Raw genomic sequence first — 23842 nt, 5'->3', positions numbered from 1 at the left:
GATTGTATTACCAAAGACTTTGCCATTCACTGTATCTCCTGTTCTGTTTCCCACCCCCAGTTCGTCTTTTTAAGATTAACATCACAGTGGAGATGTGTATCAGGCTGTTAGAAATATGAGACTAGGGAACTGGAGAGAAGCTGTAGTATAAATTAAAGGTATAAATTGGGGAATCTTCTACTTAAAGAATCTATTTGAAATAATAGAAGTATATATGATTGCTCAATGAGAGTTTTGGTTGAAAATCTCTTTTTCTTCTGCAGAGCTAATTATAAAGGTCTTATCAATTAAATGAAAATTCTGGATGTGTCTGAAAGACTTTCTGATATAAATGATGCTTGCTTGTTCTTTATACCATAGGATGATCATTGGTATGTGTTGGTCACCCACCATTTATTCTGTGATTGCAAAACACTAGTAAAATTTGAAATTTTCTGTTACCAACATGTGCCGTGTAGCTGTGTAATCACAGATTAATATTCTAAATACATGAAAAACTAAGAATAGCAGCAACTAAGTCCCCCCAAAAATACAGTTCATTAAAGTTTAGCAAGTCAGAAGTTCACTACAGACATGAATTTGCCAAATAAACTTTGCTTTGTAATAATTTTAATATCTCCTTGGAAAGTGACCAATGAGATGAGAAAGAGAAAATGTGAATGGGAAAGAGACTATTGTGTGGGGTCCTTTTGTTGTATAGATTACTCCTACAGAATAGTTTGTTAATCCAATTTAGTGATCATCCATTATAAGAGCTTTAAATTTAATTTTGTATTCCAAGCAAATTTATACATTCCTCCTCAATTCTCAAAAACAAAATTCCAGTGGGGAATATTATTGTTCTTTTCCTTTCACAGATATGAAAATTAAGACTCAGGATGTGAAAATGTCTTGCCCATTTTGCATGACTCTTGACTGTCCTTCTAAACACTGCTTTTATCTCTCCTCATCCTTTACTTCTTAGTATAGGAAAAATGGAGCATGATATTCAGAAGTATAGAATCTTTCTTCTGAAACACAAGTTCTTAATTGTTAGCATATGATGATGACTGTACTAGACATTGGAGCCCTGGTAACACAGTGGTTAAGAGCTCGGCTGCTAACCAAAATGATGGCAGTTCGAATCCACCAGCCGCTCCCTAGAAACCCTGTGGGGCAGTTCTACTCTGTTCTGTAGGGTTGCTATGAGTTGGAATTGACTTGACGGCAGTGGGTTTTGGGTTTTGGGTTTTGGTAGTAGAAATAACCTAGGAGAAATAAACCATAACAAAAACATGTTTTAGCCGTTTCTTCATGTTATAGCTAAATCATGCTTGGAAAGGAAAATTTTATAATTGTTGATCTGGAGAAAACCAAGACACATAGAATATTATCACTACCAATGAAAATTTAGCTTTGATAAATATTCACATATATTTGGTTTTATTGATTGATTGATTGACTGGGTTAGTGACACATGCCTCTCTGGTATGAATAAGAACTGAACTTTCTAAATTATAGTTTATGTTCTAAATTTGATTTGTTGCTCTCCTGCATGAAGTATGTCTATTTTTGAGAAATTTAAGCTCTAAAATTGAACTGTCATACTCTTAGTTTCAGCCTGCTTGGGTGTACACTTTTGGATACTCATCATTTTTAATTTGTGTATACACATGTAAATTGAAGAGGGAAATAAAGTCTTCAAAATGTTTTATTTGAAATATACAGATGCTTATATATTTGAATTATCTAAGTAATTGCCTCAGTTACCCACTTCATTAGAGAGACAATTTTTTTGTGTGTAAGACATTTCAAAATATTATGAATTATTTCTGCATTATAATTTAAACCAGATAATATATTTTTCGTTAAGATTTATGCTACTGCAAATTAACAGCATTTTATATTAAGCTAACACCGCTTAAAATCTACATCTTTGGCATTTTACTGAATTTTCCATTATCAGAGAATATCTGAGAGAGTAACTATTCTCTTGTAATTTTTTTTGTCTACTCTGTGTGTGTATTTAAACAGATTAAATGTTTAACATTAAAGGGCAGTTCAAGGAAGTACTCAGTAACTGTTTTCTGACTCATAAGTAAGATTGTTCCAGGAACTAGATATATTTTTTTAAATCACAATTTCTCCTAGGATTGATATTTATGATATAGTTTAAGGATGTGAAAATAACCTTGGGTTTGGGGGTTTTCAGGTTAATTACAGATTTAGTATAATACAGATGGCATATGTTTATTGTAATTGTGTGTGCTGTGTAAGGGTATTGCAGAATTATTCAGACGCCTTTTCCCTTCAGAAACCATATCTAAAATTCCAGATTGATATGCAGTTAATATAAAGCATTATAACATATGAAGGGACATGTGTATTTATAGACTGTGGACTTTAGTTGCTTGGTTTGCTAGTATTATTCTATGATTGTAAGTCTAAGATGTAAATATAAACTTGCTAACATATTTTTGGCCTCACATTTATATCGTTGTACAAAGAAGGAATAAACATACAGACCAAGAGAAGACATTTCTGATATGCCATTTTTTCTATGGTTTGTATTTTCTTAAATGAATTCACAATGGGATTTTTTATTTAGATCTATAGAAAAATATCTTTATATTTAAATGTTCACACATTATTCACAATGCTTATTTAAAGTCATTACTATCTAAGCAGTTTAGTGTTCCTTGTCCTAAAGGTATAGAATAAGATATTTTATGTATAGAGTCTACCATATCTGCTATATAAACTTCAGATCACACACTAATACAGAATATGTTAGAACATAGTCCAAATGAATCAGGCAATTGAAACACATGTATTATAAATTGATCTTTTAACTTCTAAAATTTATTTTAACATATACTGAGTTTATAGCTGCATTTACAATCACTTTAGATAAAGAACCCAAAACAAATTTCTGGTGCTCCCTAGTTACTCAACTCAACTTTCTTCTGAAGTAAATAGGAAAATATATTCTAGGGTTGTAAGGAGTGAATGTTTTTTACTAGAAACCGTAATGATTTATTCAGAGCCAGTAGAACTCAAAGGCAGAACCAATAGCCGACCTTATTTTTGTTGGCTTACATGAATATTTCTTTCATAGCCACTAGAAAATTTACAGATTTTTAAAAGCGTTTTAAGGACAAGATTCCCACTATGCTTATTAAAAAGGAAGAGCTCCTAGAAATAAATACTCTTCCATCTAAGCAGCCTCCATACTACCTCACTCAGTGTTTTAAATTCTTAGATTTTATGCTTTAGGTTTGTGTCTTCTGGAAACAGTAATTCTGAAATTTTACCTTTGAGTCTCCTGGAGCCTGTTGTTGTTGTTAGTTGCTGTCAAGTCGGTTCCAACTCCCAACAACCCTGCAGGACAGAGTAGAACTGCCCCATAGGGTCTTCAAGGAGCAGCTGGTGATTTTGAACTAGCAGCTGAGTTCTTAACCACTATGCCACCAGGGCTCCTCTGGAGCCTAGTTTGGTTAAAAACATACATTAATTTATTTAACCTTGTAAATCCAGATTATGAGGTGGTCTATCCTTTGAATTCTTTCAGCATGTTATTTATATTGTTAGACTATTATCATAAAAGTAATACCTTTCAAAAAACACCTGAGGAATTATGAAAGCCTCTCAAAATACCTAGAAAGTTTGTTTCTCCATAAGCAGTTTAAGGAGGTAATTTTCATTTTGAGAGTGAAAAAAGTAATGATATAAGAATTCAAAGAAAATATTACAAACCCTGAGTGATTATAAGTAATTAATACTTTCATGCTAATATAAAAATAAATGCACTACCTCCCAAGTGGCTAAAAATTCTTTCAAATCAGAAAAGTCTGAGCTGTCAAATGAGATCATGTCAAGGATTACAGTAAACTCTGTCAGTTCCAAGTGTGAAATGTCATCAAAGTGGGATGATCATTTTTTTATTCATAAAAAATGATACATTTTTTGTAACTGTCTTATCTATGCAGCACAAAATAAGTTCTGTGAATTATTTGCTTTACTTTTAGGGTTGCTATGAGTCAGAATCGACTCGATGGCAGCGTTTTTGGTTGAGATAAATATTCTAGGCAATTTGGTGGTAGTTGAAATAACTGCTTTGGGGGCCCGATTTATCCAAATTGTCTATAGATATTCATTGAAAATGACAACAATTCATGAAAGCCTGTACTGGGTAGACATAGTTTTTTGGGCTTGTAAATTTCTTAAATCTAAAACCTGACACTGATCAAAGGAAGCTCTCCGAAATGTATTTTCCCCCTATCGGTTTGAAAGAATTTCACTAGCAAATTTACTTTAATATCCTCCTTTTTGTGACTTACCCTTTGCAGTTGATCCCTGTTGTCCTTTTTGGAGCCCCTCAGTCTGTCAGGAAGATAATGGACAGTATGGAGACTGGTGGCCAGAGAGAGCATGGAAACTGGTAGCCGGCTCCACGAGCAAGGATGGCGAGGGAGCTAGAACACTTATGATGTCTGTTGGCAACTCTGGCACGCCTGTGGGAAGTGGTGTCCTGAAATACAAAGTGGAGAGGATACACCAGAGGCAAAGAAGGGACTGTTCGTCACTGAAAAGACCCTAACCTTGGGTAGCAGTGTACTTTAGTGTGGTACTTGCCAACTCTTGCAACGTCAGGCTGGGAGTTGTGTGTTGTATAAATGTGTGTGTGTGCGTGCGTGCGTGCGTGCGTGCGCAAGAGACAGTATGTGTTACTCCTACCAGGTTTTTTTCCCTTGTGCTTTCTTATCAAAAAAATGAAGTTATGGAATCCTGTGTTTCAGGCTTAATCACTTTGAAAAGCAAGACACATTAAGATGATTCTTATTATCTCTTAATACATATAGCGGTAGTAGTGCAGGCTCACAGGAAAAACGAACATACAAACAGAGCTAGCAACATAATGGCAAACCCAGGATAGATGATTAGACTGAATTTTATCTATTAACTCAGGCAAGTTTGAGTGAAAAAAGTAAGAGATAATTACTGACATTTTCTAATCTGTGTTCAGCCATATCCCAAATAATTCCACTATGTGAAATAAGCAATCTTATCAAAGTAGATGATACATGGCTAAAGTGAAATATTTTAAAACTATGAATTGAATTTGTCTTCTTGTGATGGAACTATTATATGCTTTTTGAGTTTTAAATAAAAAAGCCTTTTATTAATATGTGGGAAAGGAAGTGATTACTTTGAATTGCATTCATTTGATGATAGACTAATGACGTAGAAACAACAAAAACGTACAAAAATAAAAATTCAGCATCCTAATTTTTTTTTTTTAAATTTCTGTCCTTTGGTCAACATTATATTTGGCATAATTTTATATAATGCTATTGCTGTTTTTTGTTTATTTTGTTTTGCTAATAATGATAAAGATTATTATGATTAATTTGCCTTAGACTGAAAAAAATCACCTTTTGGCTGGTAGTGTAGATCTTTGAAACAAGATACTGAATCACACAGATTTTTCTTTGTAGAGATTAATGTTCAAGCTAAAAACTAGAATTTAATCACTTTGAAATTAGAGAAAAATTATGTGTCATGAATGACATAAATTTTTTAAAATCCATGAAATTGGAAAAGATTTTAACTTCAGACATTACCTTAGTTAACTTTCTCTCAAATTCTAGAAAAAAATCTAATTCATATGATCGTAGGTAAATATTCAGAAGTCCTAGCTGAGTAAAGAAACTCCATTCTACTTTCTAATGGATTAAATTGCATTTGTGAAGCTATTGCTAGGTAAAGTTTTTTTTTTTTATGTTAAGAATTTTGGACTTAAATAAGATACCTTTTTTATTTGATCATGCAGCTTTTTTAAAAATTTGAATTAGAAGCTTTTGTTTGAAAATATTTTGATTCATTAAGCCTCATAGCAGCAATATAAAAAAGCTAAAGCTAATAATGTAAAAAAATGTTAGAATGTGTCAATTTTAAATTTGATGTTTTGTCTAATAGATACACATGCAATTTAAATAATTTTACATTATAAATGCACTTTAAAAATATGTCTCTACCTTAGCTTTTTAATAACATTGTTTTTTTAGTAGCTGTATGACCTTAAATGTGATATTCATATTCAAATGATATCATATATAACATTCCTTAATTATGGCATATAACATTTCTTAATTATGGCATATAACATTTGCTATACCAGTGTAAACCACATTAAAACTATTATGTCTTCATCTTAGAAAGTGTGGTTTGTCCAAGTCTCTGTCTAGATACAATAAATAAGTGAAAATCAAATAAATAAAACATTCTACAGCCATAATAGGTGTAATATTAACATATTAGAATTTATGGTTATGTAGATATAGTACTACATATATTAAAACCCAAAAGAACAATAGGACGTTTACATCTTTAAAAAATTCTGTTTATGTTAGAAATGGATTAAGGAGTAGGTATGAATAATAATACAGATGAAATTACCCTAGTTCTCTTCCTGAACACGTAGTATATGAGAGTGATTATATCTCTTTCCCTTCTGGAGGCCCAGGAATATTATCTACAGAGAGGGCAAAGAAAATGTAAACCTCTTGAAATTATATGAAGTTTGAACAAAGCTGAGAAAACTATCACTTCTTCACTGAAATCATTTACATAGATCTTATATGTAATAAGGAGCGCTGGTGGCGCAGTGGTTAAGAGCTTGATGCTAACCAAAAGGTCGGCGGTTTGAATCCTCCAGCTGCTCCTTGGAAACACTGTGGAGGCAGTTCTACTCTGTCCTATAGGGTCGCTATAAGTCGAAATAAACTCGATGGCTATGGGTTTGGGGTTTTTGGGGGTTTTTTTTGGTATATATAATAATGCCTTTACTAATAAAACCATGAACCAAGACTTTATGAAGAAAAACATTATTTTTTCCAAAATGTGTTTACAATTTATGCTTAAAAACTAAACCCATTACCGTCAAGTCGATTCCAACTCATAGCGACTCTATAGAACAGAGTAGAACTGCCTTCTAGAGCTTCCAAGACTGTAAATCTTTACATAAGCAGATTGCCATATCTTTCTCCCACAGAGTGGCTGGTGGGTTCAAACCACCAACCTTTCTATTAACAGCCAAGCATGTAACCACTGTGCCACCAGGACTCATTCTATTTATGCTTACTGGGGCAGTTATTAAGAATATGGTGGTTCTGCAAATTTAGACAGACTGGCTTACAACCTAATAATTTAAAGGCCATATTTCTGGACTTTTTTGTTTTTAAGGAAACTAGATTCTCCATCAGGATTTGAGGAAGTTGCAAATCTTGATAAGAAAAATATTACACTTGATTTAGTTGGAATATTTTTAATAGAACTACTTAAGAATCAATGAAGCTTGGTGTTATCTTGTAGAGAAAAACATTCTTAGATGCTGAAAAGTTGAGTTAAAGTCAAGGCTTAGGACTGAAGAGAAGCAAATAAAATTAGCAAAATTAGAGACAGCTGATATATTGTCAGTTGGCGTTATGAAGAAGACTTTTTGAGGCAATCATGGGACACCACAAGTCCCATGGTCCATTTTACTTGCAATCATGGAATTGGTGGCTTGCTCCCAGTTACCTCAGGAAAAACATTGCTGCTCTCCTTACATGAATGTAGGTTTAAACAGTATAAAAAGTCTGCAATCCTATGCATTTCATTAGAGTCACCGTAACTATAATTTAAAAGGGTCTGTCATTTCTGTGATCACTCAGTTTTCAATCACTTGCTATTTTCAAAAATATCTTGCTATGTTTGCCGGGACTGGAAGTGATTAGGCAAGATGGGGGATCATAGGAAGTCACTATATTGAGGTAAATGTGGAGAGGATATAGCTGAGGTTGGTTGTTTCCATAGAAAAGATAATGCAAATTTTGGGGCTGAATTTTATTCAACATCTCAATTAGAGAAATTATCATTAATATAAAATTTGTTTACCAATTGTCATTTGTGATATCCTTCAATACACACCTCAAACATCTCACACCCCATAGTGAGGTATTATAAAGGAAAAGCATGCCTGATGAGTTCAGCATTCTTGCATGAGAACAGTACAATCCAGAGTTTGTGGAGTTTGTGAGTGTGTAACTCCTGTTGTAGAGAAAAACTTGAACACTGTTTCAAGTTAGAACAGAGAGGCTTATTAAGGGTTTAGAACAATTGCAGTTAGGGAACTACGTAGCCCATTGAAAACCGAACCAGGTAGTCCCGGGTCAGTTTCAGCGTACAAGTATTCTTATGGGGTAAAAAGAGGACCCAAACCCTAGGAAGGGCAATTACAGGAAAACCAATGAATATTGTAATAATCACACTCTGATTGGTTACTGATTGTTAATAGTATAGTTAGTGATTACAGATAGTTTCACGGGATGCTTAAGTTGCTTACATGTATTTTCTTTGTCTATCGCAAAAATGTCTTGTTGGCCACAGCACCCAGACAGCACTCTTCCTCAGGTGCACTTTGAGGGGTGCAGATGGTCACTTGGTTAAGACCCCTCGGGGCATATGGTTTCACATCCCAGTTTTGATCACTGAGGAAAAACAAGTTTTTCTCAAAATGCATAACTGTTAGTCTAGAACCCAGATTAAAATTAGATAGCATGGTCAGCATATTATGACTGTGTCTCACTGCAAGTTTTCTTTTCCTGAGATGCTCCAAAATAAATATCTTACAGTGTATATCAATTCTTAATCCTGTTAAATCTTCACAAGTTATTTTTCATGAAAGAGTCATTAAACAACAACAAAAAAAATTGCCATCAAGTTGACTCTGACTCATGGAGACCCCATGTGTGTCAGAGTAGACCTGTGCTCCACACGGTTTTCATGGCTACTCCTCTGAGGCACCTCTAGGTGGACTGGAACCTCCAACCTTTAGATTAGAAACTGAGTGAATTAACAGTTTGCACCACCCAGGTACTCCTATTGATTCTTAATATACGTATCTGGAATCATATTCTTAATAATTCTGAAAATTTATTCTAGGGGTAGCTTTTTAAAGGAGTTAAACACCTTTTATAGAAAGAATTGTATTAATTCTGTGGGTTTACTTTCAAAACAGAAAGTAGGCATTGCCTCCAGTTTTTAGGTAAAGGCCTAAGGACACTGACATTGATTGACCTACTGCAGACCACTTGGTGGTTGAGGAAGGGATGAGATGGAGTTAGTATGCATTTGCCATTCGCACACATTGTATGCACAACACGTTTAATGACAGACAAATAAGTAGCCATTGTGCCTAAGGGAAGGTAGCCTTCAGGAAAATTCATCAGAAGAACCAACAGAAAGCAATAGTCTCTGCCTTTTTTTTTTCCTATAGCTTGGGTGTGACCGTATGGATGCATTTCTGTGGGAAAATAACAATTGTCTGTACACTCTTAGAATTGGTTTAAGAAGATAGAAAATAACAATGGTTAATCCGATTGATACTTGTATAGTTCTTTTGAACCGAATATAATTGATGTGAGACAAAATTGCTAGCGCTACTTATTACTGTTGTTAATATTATTGGCAAAGTAAGATCACAGGATGACTGTGATATTAACCTGAGTACAGTTGCAACATTAAATGAACAATGCCTATTGTGTACCTGGCACTAAGGTAGACGCTGAGAATACTGAGATGAATTTATCACTTTTTTTGCCTTCAAGTATGATACAGGCTAAGAGAGGAGCTAGGTACAGGTATAATGAAATATGAAGGAACCCTGGTGGCACAGTGATTAAGTGCTCAGCTGCTAACCAAATGGTCCCTGGTTCAAACCCACTAGCTACTCTGTAGAAGAAAGATGTGGCAGTCTGCTTCTATAAAGATTACGGCCTTGGAAACCATATGGGGCAGTTCTACTTTGTCCTGTGGGGTTGCTATGAGTCAGAATCAACTGGATGGCACACTACAACAAAATAGGGATTGTGATGATAAAGAGATACAGGGTCTTTCTGAGAACTAAGAGGAAGGGCATGAAGGAGGAAAGGCTTAGTGGAGATACAAGCAAACCTGTAGGGTAAAAGATACGTATTGCAGGAGAAGAAGATGTCACAGGTAGGGGATGGTCGACAACAGTTTGTAAGATGGGACTGTCAAGTTTCAGATGTAATTGCGAATATACGTAATGCCCATTTTCCACTATTAATGAAGCATATAAATGTTTATAATACATAGATTTTATTCAACAGTTAATCATTTTACTCAAACATGACTTTTTAAATCCAACTACTAACTATAGTAGTAATCAAAACAAAACAACATTTGCCATTGCCATTGTGTCGATTCCAACTCAAGTGCGACCCTGTAAGATAGAGTAGACCTGCCTCATAGGGTTTCCAAGGAGCGGCTGGTGGATTCGCACTGCCGACCTTTTAGTTAGCAGCAGAGCTCTTAACCGCTGCACCACCAGGGCTCCTAGTAGCAATTAATTTGCTCTAAATATCTCTTTAACTTATACACTGTCAAATTTTAAATAACATGTATTTTCAAAAGTGTGAACACAAAAAATCAGAGATGGAAACAGATACAAAGCAGATAAACCACAGTAGAGTAAGTAGTGTTATTTTGTAATGTAGTCAGAATGCTTGGGACTTACAACATAGAATAATGATTTCAGTTACAATTACATTAAAAGGAAATAGCAAAACAGTATTATTGAATCACAAGGAAATTGCTGGTTGTGATTTATTATGTAAATACCTTCCCTCATAATTCTTCTGTGTAGTGAGAGTTTGTTTTGACATTACAGTATTGAAAATTGTGAACGTAAAAAAAATGTATATTAAAGCAAATTAGATTTCCTTTCTTTAAATCTTACTAGAATCTAGGAATAGTTGATGATAGGAAAAAAGATAATTATGAGAATAAATCAGTGAAAACCACCTTTAATATTCTCTTTAAAGTACTTACCTGTGATTTAATATTCAGTATTTGAAGTAGGACAGGTTACAAAGGAATGACTGTATAAAAATTTCCATGTATTCAAGGAGATCTATAACAAAATTGATCTGAGAATCTATCTACTTTTCCACACAAATTCTTCAGATTGTTGGTTTTGTTTTGTTTTGTTTTATTTTGAGACAAAGCACCTTATATCTACATTTGGTTGTTTTATCTCTGTCTCCATTTACTGTCTTGTGTTCATGACCTTTGACAAATCCTCACTTCGTGATCATCCATTTCTTTGGATGCTGAAAGGATACAGTGATGTGTTTTCTTGATCTCACAGAAATGTCTTGGAGGCTGAAATACAATTTGTCGCTCATTTAATACACTTTCTCCTTCCTCTGTAAGAAGGATGGCTCTGCATTTATATAACATGCAAATTCAGTGTTTTATTCAAAATAATCATCTTGAACAAGATTTAGAATGAGGGGCAAGTATTTTATTTGTTCTTTCTGGAAAGGATCCATGTCTGCCTACAGAAATGCATAAGACATGGTGAAGTAAACTGAGGAAATTGAAGCAAACTGGGGAAACGAAGATAAGGAATTAGAAACGTCTGTTGAGGACTGCACATCATGAAAAAAATATCTTGCTAGAGATGGGCCACAAATTTGGCTCAAAGCTCTCTTATAACTAACTCAGAGGAGAAAAGCCTTTTCATGATAAATAGGGTCCTTTCAAAGTACAAAAAAACAAGTCAGCAGCAGAGAAGCACAGATTCCTAGCATTGAAACTAAAGGGAATTGTACCTGGGTGCCACAGATGGTTAAGTACTCGACTACTAACCAAAAGGTTGCTCATTCGAATCCACCCAGAGGCACCTTGGAAGAAAGGCCTGGCTATCTACTTTTGAAAGGTCCACAGCCATTGAAAACCCTAGGGAGCATAGCTCTACTCTGATACACATAAGGTTGCCATGAGCCAGAATCAACTGAACGTCAACTGGTTTGGTTCATCACTGAGGTCTGTAGAGAGCCACAAATTTAACAAGAACAAAACAGAACTACATTTCAAAGAACTGCATCTTAGAATGTTCTACTATGAGTTCAACATGGGCCTGTCAATGTGCAGTTTGGTGAACTGGACCATTCGGATTGGTCCCAGATTTGTCTCTCTCGGCTGAACAGGCTTTATCCAGATGGATGTATTGCATATCCTTGCGACTTTACTCAGAAAATGTCACTTCTCTGTACCACGTTTTTCCTAAGTGTTGAGTGGCAGCAGTTTAGTGTTAACAATGAAGAGCTCAGCACTGGATTTAAACAATTAGCCAAACTGAGGTAAGATTTGTGTCTTAGTTACCTAGTGCTACCATAACAGAAATATGACAAGTGGATGGCTTTAAAGAGCAGAAATTTCTCCTAGTTCTGCAGGCTAAAAGTCAAAATCAGAGTCTCAGCTGTGTTATTCTGTCTGTGGGCTTCTATCCTGGTTTCTAGTGTCTGCCAGCAATCCTTCCTGTTTCTTTGTTTGTAAACAGGTCCTCATATGGCATCTGTCCCCTGCCACCTGTGTGTGTCTCTGAGTCTATTCTGCTCTTTTTATAGCTCAGAAGTGATCACGTTTATGACCCACCCTACTCTGGTATGACTCATTAGCATAACAAAAGAAAACTCCTGTTTCCAAACAGGATCACGTGCACAACTACAGGGGCAAGAACTTCAGTATATATTTTGGGAGACTCAATTCAATCGATAATAATTGACACAGTCAGAAAGCTACCACTTAAACATTATCCACACAAGCCCTGGTGGCACAGTGGTTAAGAACTACAGCTGCTGACCAAAAGGTTGGCAGTTCGAATCCACCAGCCACTCCTTGGAAACCCTATGGGGCAGTTCTACTCTGTCCTATAGGGTCGCTATGAGTCGGTCGACTTGACAGCAACAGGTTTCGTTTGGTTTTTTTATAACTAGGTTCCCAACAGTGTGGGGAACAGTGGTTATAAAGGGCTTGTCTACACATACCAATTTTAAAGGGTTGTCTTTGAAAGGTTCTAATAGAACCTTTTATCTCAGTGGTTACTTAAGATACCAGAAACACACACAGCGTGGAAGAGGATAGATTCTAAACAGAATCTCTATAACTTAGACTTTTTAAGATTGCAGTGAAAGATTTCACTGTTGTTAAGCTTGTACTTCTAAAGGTCAAAGAAAACTTTGACTGATTAAACCCACTTTTCCTGATTAAACCCACAAAGCTGGATTCCATAAAAAATACGCGGCACTAAAGTTTTGTAACTTTTCCCCATGTAACTTGAAAGTGTGAGCTCTAGGGGTTTGGGTTTCATGAATACAAATAGTTTATCACAGTTGTCATTCTTTTTTTCACCATTTTCATTTGTGTAAATCTTCTGAAAGTTAAATCTAGAAGAGATGAAGGTGATACTGGTGTAAAGAGAAAGGTCCCACTGATGTGTGTACATACAAGAGCTTCTTGAAAAGAGAGACTAGGGAGGCTGGATATCTAAATGAGCTGTATTTTAAGTATATTTTTAAAGGGTTTTCTTACTGTAAAAACGCTACTAAAGTTAGTTAGCTAGTTTTTGTCTTTCAAATCTCGTCTTTAGAAATCAGTGTTCTGGTTCGTTAAACACAACTTGTTTGTTGCTTGTCACTAGCCATCAGGTCTATGGAAGATTAATGGATTTTAGTGAGTCACAGCTAAACATTAAACCGAGGTGTGGGTTTGTAGAAATATACATTTTTACAGTTATGAAGAGCTTGCGTTTGCAAAGTGAATGGGCTAAGCTTAAATTCCATGATAACAAATAGCTACTGTGGCATCTCTTGTGTTTATTATACTACTTTAGTTCTTATAGTCTATATCTTTTTATTCTGATGCATTACATTTCACCATTGCATTGAATACCAGCATTTTGTCCTTATTTTTGAGTGGTGCTTGGTAAACTGGTGTTTGCCATTATATTAGCTCAGAGGAATGGAATACTGGTCCCCTCTAAATTGCTGAGTGTTTAACATATTTTTGCACTTGTCTGTGTCACCTACAGTAATCACATTGATAAGAATCTATAGGAGAACTAATAAATGCTTACTAAATCCATTTCCCTCACTTAAACCAGTAAGTAGAAAGGTCTGCTCTCTGAGAAGGCCGTTATCATTGTTCTAAGGAGAAGAAATTCAGAGTGACCACTTTGGTAACAACAGCAATGTGCGTTCAACTATTAGTATTGAAAATAAGCTTTGGTGACTATTATCCATGTTAACATTTGATACCCTTTTCAAAATCACTTCCTTTTATATTCTGGCTATCGGAAAGTTTGAAGATTTTTGTACATTTGTGATTATTCATGTGAATAGTAATGAATTTTTCAGTGTCTTCAACTTTCATCCTAATAAATAATTCATTATTTAGAAAGTATAGATGATGTAATGTTTTTGAGAGTTACTAAAACTAATGTACCCATTTTAAATATTAATACAGATGGAAATTATTTAAATATTTTTTGAATATTAATAAAATGTCATTTTTGAGTATGCATAATTTTGGGTTAAAGGACAATGGAAATATGTATCAGATGCTTTTAAAATGTCTACCAGTTATTAGCATATGTAGATAATAATAGCAAACATTTTCCATAATGATTAAACTGCACCTTTTTAAAAAGCTTTAAAATAAAATTGACAAATGTATGAAAGCTAATATGTATATATTTTCTTAATTTTAGTCATGATTTCATTGGAGAATTTACTACAAGCTATAGGGAACTTTCTAGAGGGCAATCACAATTCAATGTATATGAGGTAAGGGGCATTTTATTTTATAATTTTTTTTCTCTAGAGGAAATAAATTTTATGTTCTAAAAGTATGAATTTTGCAAAGGATAATTGGCAAATATTAGCTAAGTACTAATATATGTAAAAATTTTTAAACTTATTGAACAAACTTGTTTATGAGATTAAATGATCCTATTTCTCTTCAAGTAACATAGCATGGTCTTTTAAATTTGTTTTAAGAGATTTTTAACTCTTGCCTATGAATTGATTTTTTTTAATTCAATATGGATGCAAGTTTATAATTACTTGAGCGCCAGACTTTCTGTTTTGCCTTTATACCAACCTCCTCCCTAACCTTTTTATAAAGAAGAAAAATACTCAGTTGTGGCAACATGATGTTATAAAAATGAGCTTAGTACGTTGAATACCTTCACTATTGTTTAGGTAGAAACCAAAGGGGATTGCAGGATATAAGTCAGTCATTAAATGCAACCCAAGTTATTAAATCAAACACGTCCTAATTATGGTGCAAACGGTTAACATATTTGACTGCTAACTAAAAGGTTGGAGGTTCAAGTCCACCCAGAGATACCTCAAAAAAACAAAAAACCTGGTGATCTACTTCAAAAAAATCAGCCATTAAAAACCCTGTAGAGCAAGTTCAACTCTGACACACATGGGGGTGCCACAAACAGGAGTCAACAGCAACTGTTTTTGTTTTTCACTGGTAGTTATTTCTGCCTTAAACCTACCTTACCAGCTAATCAGCAGATGTGTATGGAACATATGATATGTTTTAGCACTTGTAATCCCATAGCTATGTTATCTATATATTCCCTACTATTCTTTATTTAGTATATGTAGACAGTAAAGGACAATTTCTCAGTATTTAATCAATAATGGTAACTCTTCCATGCCAGGTTGACACTAAAATTGACCTCTTTTAAATTTTTTTTTAATTGAGAGTGGAAGAGTCTCATTTTTCTACTGTTTTCCTACTGGACTAAAGCAGTTGTATTCCATTCATCCATTCATTCATTGAATGAATATTCATTAAAATATTTATTGAGTAACTTTTATATTTCATGCTCTATGCTAGGCCCTGGGGCTACAGAGATTCATGAAAACTTCAGTGTCTAATGGGAGAGACAATCGCATAAAATATATAGTATAGTTTAAAAATTATACAAAAAAACCTAACCCATTACCATCAAGTTGATTCTGACTCATAGTGACCCTCACAGTAAAACTGTCTGATACGGTTTTGAAGGAGCAGCTGGTGAATTCGAACTGCCAGCCTTTTGGTTAACAGCTAGCTCTTAACCACTGCGCCACCAGGAGCCCAATAAGTGCTATATATACTAGTATACTTAGTGAACTATGAGATTATTGCAGAGGGGAGCCAAACTCAACCCAAAAAAATCTTCTCAGGCAAAGACAAAAGTGGTGTAATGGATAGATTTGTTCTATTTGGTTCTTTGAAGGAAGGAATATTAAAGCTCTAAATAGGCAATTAAAGTTATGTAAGGCATTATAATTATGCAGACGCCTGTTTTATCTTCCCAACCTCATTTGGGTCTTCAGATGCTGATGAGGAACAACACAGGTATACCAGTTCTCCTAGGCTTATGAGTGACCTACTGCCAGCACAGTATAAACCTCCAGAGATCAACTGCTTTGAGTTTTCTTGGCTTTTATAGTATTTTCCGCTCTTTGGTTCCAGATTAACCAAGAAAGATAGGCTTGAGCCTTTCCAAATTTAAGCTTCTTACCAATCTTGAAATCATTAGGTGGAGGGAGAGAAAAAAGACCTGCCATGTTTTGGCTAAGTCTATAGAACTGGTTGTTGTTGTTTGGTACCCTTGAGCCTGTTGGGACTCATAGCAACGCTACATACAACGGAACGAAACACTGCCCAGTCCTGCGCCGTCCTCACAATTGTTGCTATATTTGAGCCCATCATTGCAGCCAGTGTCAGTCCATCTCGTTGAGGATTTTCGTCTCTTTTGCCAACTCTCTACAAAGCATGATGTTCTTCTCCAGGGACTGGTCCCTCCTGATAACATGTCCTAAGTACGTGAGACGAAGTCTCTCCATCCTTGCTTCTAAGGAGCACTCTGGCTGTATTTCTTCTAAGACAAACTTGTTCGTTCTTCTGGGGGGCCGTAGTATATTCAATATTCTTCACCAGCACCATAATTCAAATGCATGAATTCGTCTTTGGTCTTCCTTATTCACTGTCCAACTTTTGCATGTAAATGAGGTGATTGAAATACCATGCTATGGGTCAGGTGTACCTTAGTCCTCAAAGTGACATATTTGCTTTTTAACACTTTAAAGAGGTTTTCTGCAGCAGATTTGCCCAATGCAATAGTTAGTTTGATTTCTTGACTGCTGCTTCCATAGATATTAATTGTGGATCCAAGTTAAATGAAATCCTTGACAACTTCAGTCTTTTCTCTGTTTATCATGCTGTTGCTTATTGATCCAGTTGTAAGGATTTTTATTTTCTTTATCTATAGAACCTACAGTGGTATAATCATAACATATTATAAATGACCACAGGAAATGAATAAAATTAATGTCAGTTATATTATTATTATTATATCAAATGCTTTATTGGTTGTTGAAACTGGCCTAATGTGATTAAATGAAAATTCTTTATGTAATTTAACCACAAAATCAAAAAACCTGAAATAATTCCTCTCCGACGGTAAAGTATGATGTACTAGAAGCCATAGATATTAATATGAACTATTTATAAGCTGCCTATGAAATTCTACTCAAAAACTTTTCACTCCTAAAATTTATAAAAACTTTCTATTCTAAGAGTTTATGCTAGATGGATGATTTTAGATAGCAAAATGCTAAAATGTAAATTTTCGAAGAAAAATATGTCACTAAAGTTTTTTAAAACATTTGTTTTATTCCCAGATTTCCTATTTATCGTTTAGTACTGTGCTCCTCAAATATTTTTGAGGAATTAAGGAAGTCCTCAGTTAAGGAATTTTAAATAGATGGAATTTAATATTCATCAAAAAATGACCATTTTTCAAATGAATTCCAAACTTTTGTTCCTAGCTCTAGGTTCTATAAACCAAAAAAACCAAACTCACTGCCGTTGAGTTGGTTATGACTCACAGCGACTGTAAAGGACACAGTAGAACTGCTCCATAGGGTTTCCAAGGCTGTAAATCTTTACAGAAGCAGACTGCCGCATCTTTCTCCCCTGTTGCGGCGGATGAATTACGCCGGCCTTTCAGTTAGTAGCTGAGCACTTAAACACTGTGCCACCAGTGCTCCTCCTGGGTTCTATACTGAGCCCTTTTCCTACACTTACAACTGCCCCTTGTTGTGGTTGTTGTTAGGTGCCATCGAGTCGGTTCCCACTCATAGTGACCCTGTACACAACAGAACAAAACACAGCCTGGTCCTGTGCCATCCTCACAATCGTTGTTATGCTTGAGCCTGTTGTTGTAGCCTCTGTGTCAATCCATCTTATTGATGAACTCCTCTTTTTTGCCGACCCTCTGTTTTACCAAGCATGATGTCCTTCTCCAGGGACTTATCCCTCCTGATAACATGTCCAAATACGTGAGACTTGCTTCTAAGGGGTGTTCGGCTGTACTTATAAGACAGATTTTTTCGTTCTTCTGGCAGTCCATTGTATATTCAATATTTATCACCAACACCATAATTCAAAGGCATCAATTCTTCTTTGGTCTTCCTTTTTCATTGTCCAGCTTTCGCATGCAGATGAGGCGATTGAAAACACCATGGCTTGGGTCAGGTGCACCTTAGTCATCAAAATGACATCCTTGCCTTTAAAAAAATCAAAACTAAACCCGTTGCTGATGAGTTGATTCCAACTCATAGCGACCCTATGAGACAGAGTGGAACTGCCCCATAGCGTTTCCAAGGAGCACCTGGTGAATTCGAACTGCTGACCTTTTGGTCAGCAGCCATAGCTCTTCTTTGCCTCTAGGACATTCAAATAACAGTCTCACAGTCATTGGATTAAAGATGAAACCCTACCTTTCTCCCCCAAAAGTCTTCTCCATATTTAATGGTATAACCATTGAATCATTTACTTAGTGTTAAAAATATGTCATCTTGCTGATGAGGGACTACATCCTGACCATTGCATGTTTCCATATAGAATGTGCTTAATCAGGGTTTTCTGGGGGAAAAAAAATTAATACACTGAATAATGAATACATGAATCTTTCAATTTTTCTTCTGTGTTATCTACCTATACCTGCTAAACCCAGTTATTTGATTTTCTGAATTTTTCTTGTGAGGCATTCTCAATGGTACTGACTTATTTAATGCCACATTTCCTCTCACATTGATAATTTAAAATAGGACCCTAACTGTTGTCTTGCCTTCAGTTTCTCTCTTCACAACTCCATCTCCTGTTCAGACATCCTTGAATTTGCATTATCAATTGAATAACACCCAAACTCCCTACCCTAGCATTAAGACTTTCCATAATATGGCCTCAGATGACCTTTTCAGATTCATTTTCATCTCTTCTCTATATGTCTTCTCTGTTCCACCCAACCTGGGCCAATTACTTTTTCCTCTTTCTAGAATGTTTTGCCTGTCTGTTTCTTTTTACTAAAGCCCTACCTAAATTAGTAAGTCCTAGTTCAAATAATACTTTCTTCATAAAGTCTCTAATCTTTATTTCCCTGTCAGAATGCTTTCTCCATTTTTTTGGATTGAAATGAGCTGAAGGACCCTCTCTTAAGACACTTATGTATCTCATTTTTTCCTATTACATTGAAAGGCCTTACTCATCTTTATATTCCCTATTTCCCCAGCACCTTGTACAATGTAGGAAAGCAATAATATTTTTTCATGCAATAACTAATTGAAAAATCATGAAGTCTGCAAATCAGACCTTTACCAATTAGTATGTAAATTATTATGCAACATAAGTATCCGGTGGAAATTAATGTCATTATGAAGCATTAACTGGGTCAATAGATTCCTTATTCATGCATTAGGTAACTTGCCATATAAGTGTATATAACCTGATTGAAAAAAAAAGTTATATCTCTCAGATATATTTTTCTTTAACAACCTCTAAATTTTTCTACAAAGCAGTCATTGTTATTTGAGACCTTGTATAATAAAAATCTCTGTCACATCAAGAAGATGCAGATGTTTTAAGAGTAACCAATGTATAAAGTGATTGAGAAGCATATTACTGTTACTAATTTTTGATAAAAGATCTTTTTAATTTTTTTAAGAAGATGATTACTAGTAAGTTTTGCAATAGTAGCCATACTGAATGTATTTGTAAATGAATGCATACATTTATAAATGAATACATGAATAATAAATAAATGCAGCAGACTGACTACATTTTTTTATTTCAATACGAAACATAACACATTTTAATTGTTTTATCTGCTTTTTTAAGGTTGTGAATCCTAAAAAGAAAGGAAAAAAGAAAAAATACACTAATTCTGGAACAGTAAGTCAATTTTTTTTTTATTCATTAAGGGTTCAAATTAGTGAACAAATTATACACACACACACATAGCTATATCTATATATATGTATATGTATAAGAGGAGCCCGGATGGGGCAGAAGTTAAGCACTTGGCTGCTAACCAAAAGGTTGGCAGTTTGTACCCACCAGCCACTCTGAAGGAGAAAGATGTGGCAGTCTGCTTCTGTAAAGTTACAGCCTTGGAAACCATATGGGGCAGTTCTACTCTGTCTATAGGGTCACTATGAGTCAGAATCAACTTGAAGCCAAAGGAGTTTATGTATGTGTATACACACACACACACACACACACACACACACACACACACACACACATACACACCTTTTTGATCAGACCAGAAGCAACTAACAAAACTCTGCTGTGTTTCACTCAGAATTTTAATATGAAAATATATAATAGAAAAATTAACTTCCTGTGGGAGTGATTATAATGAAGGATGCCTTGTAGGAGGTAGTGGCTGCAGTTGCTGCAGGTTGTAAGGCCCTCTGAGGGAAGCTGAAGGTTGGCTACGAACTCTTCACTCGATGGAAGCAGACTACGAGCAATCAGGCAGGCATGAAAAAGTTTAAGTATTAGTAAGAAACACTATATCTTCCTAGATTGCACTTAACAATTAAGACTCATTTTGTGGAATGTGGAAGTGCTCATTTTATAGTACATTAAAATGTGCAGCTTTGTGGAAATGCTGTACTAAGTCAGTAGGGAGGGTGCAAAGATCAGTATGTCTGAACATTGTGAAAAGTCAAAATCATCCTCATTTCAAGAAAAAATATACTGAAGATTTTTCCCTGAGATGAACTCTGCTGGAGAAAGGCAAAACTTTCTGAGTTTTCTCTAAGTTTCTTTTTAAAAATTTCATCAATCTGCTAAAGCAAGACAGTTAAAATATTAGATGACCCCATCAAAGATACCTGGCAAAAACACGTTTCATCTTTTACAGCTTAGCTTACTGATTTTGATTTTTTAGTTTTAACCATTTTCCAGCTCCCTTTCATCTTTCCTTTCATCTGAAATGGGAAGTAACAAGTATTCTTATGGCTAATATTCATGTTGTTCTTCAAAAGATATAAACCGGTCCTAGAAATCAGTTATTTTTTTTTCTAGGGAGGCCCCTTTTCTTTGGATAATTCAAAATGTAAGAATAATCAATCCTAGCAGATTTTAATAAAGAATAATCGCTTTAGTGATTTTCAGAATACTCGAAAATATGATTTTCTTTCTAATAGTAAAAAAACCTCTGTGGTTTCAATTAGTACTAGCAGGTAATCCCACCTTGTTTTCATTTTCAGGTAACTTTACTCTCTTTCTTGGTGGAAACTGAAGTATCATTCCTTGACTATATTAAGGGAGGGTAAGTCATTCTCTGAAATTGTTTCATTGCTTCGACATTTCTTTGAGTGTGTGTAGCAAATACTACCACTAGATACCAGGCAAGTGAACTGATCCCCTTCATTATATTTTGATGGCAGACTTATTGCACTTTTGTTTCAGACCTAAAATGATAAACTTACATAGCAAGAGCTATTACTTTTGGAAAAAATTGTAACTTTTTTTTGACCAAGAGAAAGAACTTTATTATGTTGTTAATAGTTGTAGATAAAGCTATTATGTGCACTTTCATAGAATACTTTCTTTTGCCTAACACATAGGGCTTTTTAGATGTACTTTTTATTATTTTTTAAATTAGGAGAAAAGCTTGAGGGCTTGTTGCAAATGTATATTCTAGCTTCAGGATATTAAAGGAATGTATCATGTAATAAAATCATAATGCAGAAATGGAACTTGAATGGTCATTTAGTTGCTCCCTAGGCTTCCAGGCAGGAATACATTTCAGAAAAAAATGGTCGCTGTAACCATTCTCGGAATTTTACAGAGTCCAGACAGAAGCTGCTTTGGGAACATATTATGCATACTTATGCTATAATAAATGGGGCATTCTTCCCAGTTTTGTTTCTATCCTTAACCTATTTTAACCTAATCAAGTAGCCCCAGAGCCTGAAAACAGTTATTCATTACCATGCAGTCTAAAATGTCCACTTACTCTAATTTACTTGATTACCTTTTATATACAATATACAAAATATGCTAAAAATGGTGAGAGGCAAATTTGAATGTTTAGTAATGTCACAATTAATAGCAGCAGTCAGGCATCACTCACATAAACCTCTTCCTAATTAAAATTCAGCAGTATTTTTTTCTAATACTGATTCACTGATAGAATGTCATCAGCCAACTAGTGAGATGAGAGAATAAGGGAGCCAAGGGAACAATAGTAGTTTCACAAAAATGATAGAAAGCTTGCTGTTCTTTGTTCTTATTTAGGGAAATACAACAAACAGAAAATGATACCTGCCTAAATGGGGAATCTTTGCTATGTACAGGCATCTTGCAACCTGCTACCTTGCTGCCAGACTCAGAAACTACAGTGGTTGTTTCAATAAAATTAAAGGAAAAAGTATTAAGTAGAAAATTTTTTTCCACCTCTCTTCAGTATCCCAATATCTGTGCATATTTTTACATTTAAAAGATGGAAAAATAGAAAGTTGAATTCGTCATAAAAATAGATTTTATTCCTGTGTAAGTAAACTCCTTAGTTGTAGGTAATAGTTGATAAAGATAGAAGGTAAGACAATGATCAATGAACTTTTTTTAAAAAAGTGCTTGATATATCTGGCTACACTTTCCATGCTGAAATAACACTTTGAAATTTAAAATGCTAAAAATTCCTTTCAGTTTTTGTTCTTTTTTGTTTTGTTTTGCTTTGTGAGCATGTGAAGTGTTTGTGTGTGTGTGTGTATGTAAGAAATCCTCGATATGTTTTGTCAGCAGTTAAATCCAGTAATATTTTGATTGAGTCCATCAGTAAAAAACATTTTCAATGTCTGTTACCAGCAAATTACTTTCACTGGTTGTTCATATTCTCCTTTCGAGGATCCTTCAGGCTAAAGCAAATGAGCTTCTTATAATACCTAGACCAATGATGGTCTTGACTTAATTGCACTGCCATATTTTTCTAATGCCTACAACCTCCAAAATTCTTTATCTTGGCTTATACACTTCCTGTTTATAGTACTACCTGTGCTGGACCAACTGCTGATGACATTTTTCTGTCAGAAGTGGGTGTGTAAATGTAGCCCCAAAGTATGTGGTATTCTTTGATCCAATCCTGGCTTCCCGAGACTTTTGTAAGAACCCATTGTTAATTTACAAATGGAGTCAAGGGAAGTGAAGTTTGAATTTTTCTATGTAACTAACCTAACTAGACTTACTCTAACTTCAATAAAAGCGTGTTATCTGAAATGACATGAGAAAAAATAAAAATATATTTATATATATTATTGCTATAGAAAAATGTATTTACAAAATATATATAATATCTTTTAAAGAGATACAATTACACGTTTACCTAGTAGTCATGACTATTTGTAATATTTATGAGCAAATTACAGAGCTATTAATATAGTTTTCCTCCTGAGAATGGAATCCAAATGAACAAGCAATAGTGATTAATTCTATTTATGTTTTTTCTCTGAAAGACTTGCTATAAGCAATTGGGTACAAAATTTAAATTCTGATTTTTATTACAGATGTCGTGAGGAGATCTGAGTTATTTCTCTGGCTCTATCATGACTCTCTTCATAGTATATAATGTAGTCAAACAGTTACATAT

The 23842-nt window shown here is 34.7% G+C and overlaps 1 protein-coding gene across 1 annotated transcript in view; it reads left to right on the top strand.

Annotated features, from left to right (window-relative positions):
- Positions 1–23842, top strand: part of CPNE8 (copine 8) — a 255234-nt gene that overhangs the window by 170701 nt on the left and 60691 nt on the right. The window contains exons 11-13 of the mRNA XM_004390125.1: positions 14600–14675; positions 20080–20133; positions 21462–21523. Of these exons, the coding sequence (XP_004390182.1) occupies positions 14600–14675; positions 20080–20133; positions 21462–21523 (192 nt within the window). The remainder of the gene's footprint in view (positions 1–14599; positions 14676–20079; positions 20134–21461; positions 21524–23842) is intronic.

This window comes from Trichechus manatus, unplaced genomic scaffold (assembly GCF_000243295.1).
Source record: "Trichechus manatus latirostris isolate Lorelei unplaced genomic scaffold, TriManLat1.0 scaffold00285, whole genome shotgun sequence".
In the NCBI taxonomy this organism is placed as follows: domain Eukaryota; kingdom Metazoa; phylum Chordata; class Mammalia; order Sirenia; family Trichechidae; genus Trichechus; species Trichechus manatus.
Note: the sequence above shows the minus strand (reverse complement) of the source record. Positions and strands in the feature narration are given on the sequence as shown.